At 41.1% G+C, this 3,676-nt stretch overlaps 1 protein-coding gene across 1 annotated transcript; it reads left to right on the top strand.

Annotated features, from left to right (window-relative positions):
• Positions 1-2,246: 2,246 nt before the first annotated feature.
• Positions 2,247-3,305, top strand: GPR148 (G protein-coupled receptor 148; the record flags this gene model as incomplete). The annotated part of the gene is made up of 1 exon (XM_082487101.1): positions 2,247-3,305. The coding sequence occupies one exon, from the start codon at positions 2,247-2,249 to the stop codon at positions 3,303-3,305; it is 1,059 nt and encodes a 352-aa protein (XP_082343227.1).
• Between the last annotated feature and the right edge of the window lie 371 nt (positions 3,306-3,676).

Here is a 3,676-nt window from a genome sequence, read left to right as displayed (position 1 = left end):
CCATTAACAAAGGTCTGAAATTATAGTTGAAGGTGATTGGCGCACACTTGAGTTTTCATTGCTTCCCTTCCATTTTGCAATAATAGTATAATTCAACAATTTGAGTGTTTGAGTGCTACCATCTACTTAAGGTATTAACTGTGTTGTGACTCATTGATGCAGGGCATGATCCTGAAGCCAAATATATAACTGCATCAATACTGTTCACGCACTTTTCAGCGGATGCAGGTTTGAGTGAGCAAAAATAATCACCTTCTGTTTTGCCTACCCAGGCACCATAGCAACTGAAATGCTGTGCTTAAAATTATCACCAGTTTTCCCTCCTATCCCTTTGTTCCATATGGTGCAGCCTGTCAAACTGTCTTAACATATAGTTCCATGGATGCCAGCTATCAGTGTGTAAGGAAATGAAACATGTGCAGGATTTGATGAGTGATGCTGAGTTTCATAAGCTGTCTGCTTTGTTACTTGGCATGCCCTGAGACAGCATATCCATGGCACAGCACGACTTTCTGTGAGGTGACACTATGCACTGTCTCCCATGGATGGAAGCACACTACATTGCTATATTCTGGTAGTGCTGGGGAAATAACAAATACAATAATGCCATTTTAAGTAAGGAGCTGCATTCCTTCTATTCTTGTAGCACCAGTATATCCATATTACTTGAGAGGAGGGGGGAAGATCATACTTGAAACAATAGTTAAAGATTTGACCATGCTAGTGAATGTGGGAGGTTCTGGTAGATTTGTCAGGACTGTCAAAGGGGTTGCCTGAACTTAGATATTTATATTTTTAGGCACCTAGATAAATAATATAACTTCAAAACAGCTGAGCATCCAGCAGTTTTCATTGACTAGTTATTCTGACTATTTTATTACTCCTTTGGCTTGTGCAGGCACTGTTTTTCAAATACTGTGAGTAATCCTTTGATGCTTACCATTACTTAAAAAGCTCCAGGATACCCCTGCACCACTGGTGAGAAGAGCACCTAGAGCTGGGAGCTGTCAAAACTGCATATTCTGCAGATCTTGTCTTAACTACTTATACGCTGTGTAAACAGCAAGGTAATGTGATGTTGTAGCAGCGGTGTGCTGCTTTGTGCAGCGTACACAGGTGTAAGCAACACGAGGTGTAGACAATGAAATAAAATTGTGCTGTTCTGCCCACTTTGCATCACACAAGATGATAAACAACTGCATCAATACAGTCTTGTTGATCAAAACTAAAGCATCATTAGCCAGTGTTGAGCCTATTTAAAAAAAAAACAGCTTTTCTTTTGATCAGACCATGCCTGGAAGGATTTGAAGAGTTCCTTCTCCACAGTCCAGATGCTTCACAATTCTCTCATTGTACCCCCAGCTCTGATGCTGAGATCTGATAGTAAAAGCAGCGCAGTGCAGCAGCAGCATGCTGGCCAGCAAGCCAAGGATTTGTGTCCAAATGGACACTGGAAATGCTACGTCTTCTGTAGGGTATGCTGGTACGCTGTAGTGTATGTCACTCATCCCAGGCAAGTCACATATTGACTGTAAGTCTGTAATAGAAATACTGAATTCTCATCTATATCATGCATTAAAAAAAAGCAGGGGAAGGCTTATGATCTATAAATAACATGATTTGATTCACTGAAGCAAAAATGTTTGTCATCTATAAATAAGATAATTTCATTCACTAGAGCCATTGCAATACAATTTTACAACAGGATTGAGAGCCATTTTTATTGATCACTTCAAATCAATTGTGTTGTTGCATACAAATTGATACAAAACATCACCCAATCACATTTATGGCTCTCCTACATCAGTACACGTGGAATGTTGTTTTGTATCATCATGTATTTGTTTGATCAAGCTAATATTTCACCTGCCTCATTGGTATGATAATGTGATGAGAACAAACTCAAATTACTGAAAATGATCAACCCATTCATTTCTGATCAAAGAGCTAGCTGAGGGATTTAGACTTTTTTTAAAGCACACAAAGATTCATTCTCTTTTCTAAACATTAGATTTTGCAGAAAGAAAAGAAAATCTCTACTTTAGGCAAAAACATCTTTTGGCACTGCAGAATTGACTTCCAAGTTTCAACTTTCTGTCCTTGAGAAGAGCTGGTAGAATTGGCTACAGAAATCACTTTGCTTCCACAGGCTTTTTGCATCCTCTGCTTCATTTGCCCTTCTAAGGACTCAGTGTAGAAGATCTTGTGTTCTCCAAGCCAGACAATCATCCCAAAATCCTAAGGAAATGGACTTCCCTGGCTGTGCTTTAGTAAAGAAAGCGAATGCAACTGCATACCTCCAAAGAGATACAGAGTTCAACAGTTCCACAAATTTGGATGATGCTTCTTTGTACTATTTGCTGGAGGAATGGGGTCTCAACCGACCAGGCGCAAACATGAAGATGTTTTTAATCCCTCCAGTTGTCTGCTTCGTGGCAGGTGTCCTCATCATTCCTACCATCTTGTTTGTGATCTTCTCTAGGTTTAGCATCCATCAGGAAACAAGGTACATGCTGCTGGGAAATGCTCTGCTTTCTGACCTGATCTACCTGTTGTTCTACACCCTGTCAGCCGCTCTCAATGCAGCACATGTACATCTCCCAGAGGAAGCTTGTGTCCTCCTGTTATTTTTGCTGGCAGTGGCTTACTGTGGAGGATTGTTCACAGCTGCTGCAATAGTCTTGGACACATACATAGCTATCTTGTTTCCTTTGCGCTATATTGCTATTTTGCCACCTTCACGAACCAAAAAAATTATTGTATTACTATGGATGTGTTCTGGGGCTTTCCCTGGGATTTTCTTCTTGGTGCTATCAAGCGCTCACAGCTTTGTGCCCTGTGTCCTGGAAATGTGCTCAGTTCCAGTAATACTAATATTGACTTTGAATGGGACCGATGCTGTGAAACTCTGTTTCTGGCTTTCTGCCGCAGTTATCTTTCTCTGCCTGTCTCTAATATTTTGTTGCTATGCTATTCTGTATTTTAAAACCAAACAATTGGGTATATGGGAGAGCATCTGCTCAAGAGCCAGTGTAACATTCTTAATGCATAACACTGTATTATTTTTTTACTTCTTTCCACTCTTAGCCCTTTTTGTAGAGTCATTCCTCTGCATTAACATTATAATCAGACCACAGACAGGAATCTGGGTCTCCCTGACAGTCTGCAATATCCTGATGATTCTGCCAAAAGTTTTGTTTCCTTTTCTGTATGGGCTTCGATACAGAGAGATCTCAGCATCTCTCAAATCCATTGTCAGGAGAAAGCATCTTCACCTGGTGTCACCTGCTCCATCGCCATCCTGAGCCAACACAGAGCACAGCCACAGCAGAGGAGTTGTCCTTACCTTGACAGCATGCAAGCCAGATGGAAATTACTCAGCTTCTGAAGAACTGATCTGAAGAAGTGATCAGCCCATGTCAGCGAAGACATGGGTTGATTGCTCTGTCTCCTTCGTGCCAGAAGGCCACAGATCTTTCATCACATCACAGCTGGGAATACAGTGAATGCTACCCTGGATGAAGTTCTGAGCTTTGTTCTGATGTGGGAGGGCAGTATCTTTTGGAGGAGGTGCTGAATCAAGATAATTTTCACCCACCTGTGGCAGATGCCTTTCTAGAAAACAGTAAATGAAAAATAGATGGTGCAAAGCAAAGGGGGTAACCACAGATCTCTT

The sequence above is a fragment of the Vanellus vanellus genome (genome assembly GCF_965231255.1).
Source record: "Vanellus vanellus genome assembly, chromosome: 8".
Lineage (NCBI taxonomy): Eukaryota > Metazoa > Chordata > Aves > Charadriiformes > Charadriidae > Vanellus > Vanellus vanellus.
Note: the sequence above shows the minus strand (reverse complement) of the source record. Positions and strands in the feature narration are given on the sequence as shown.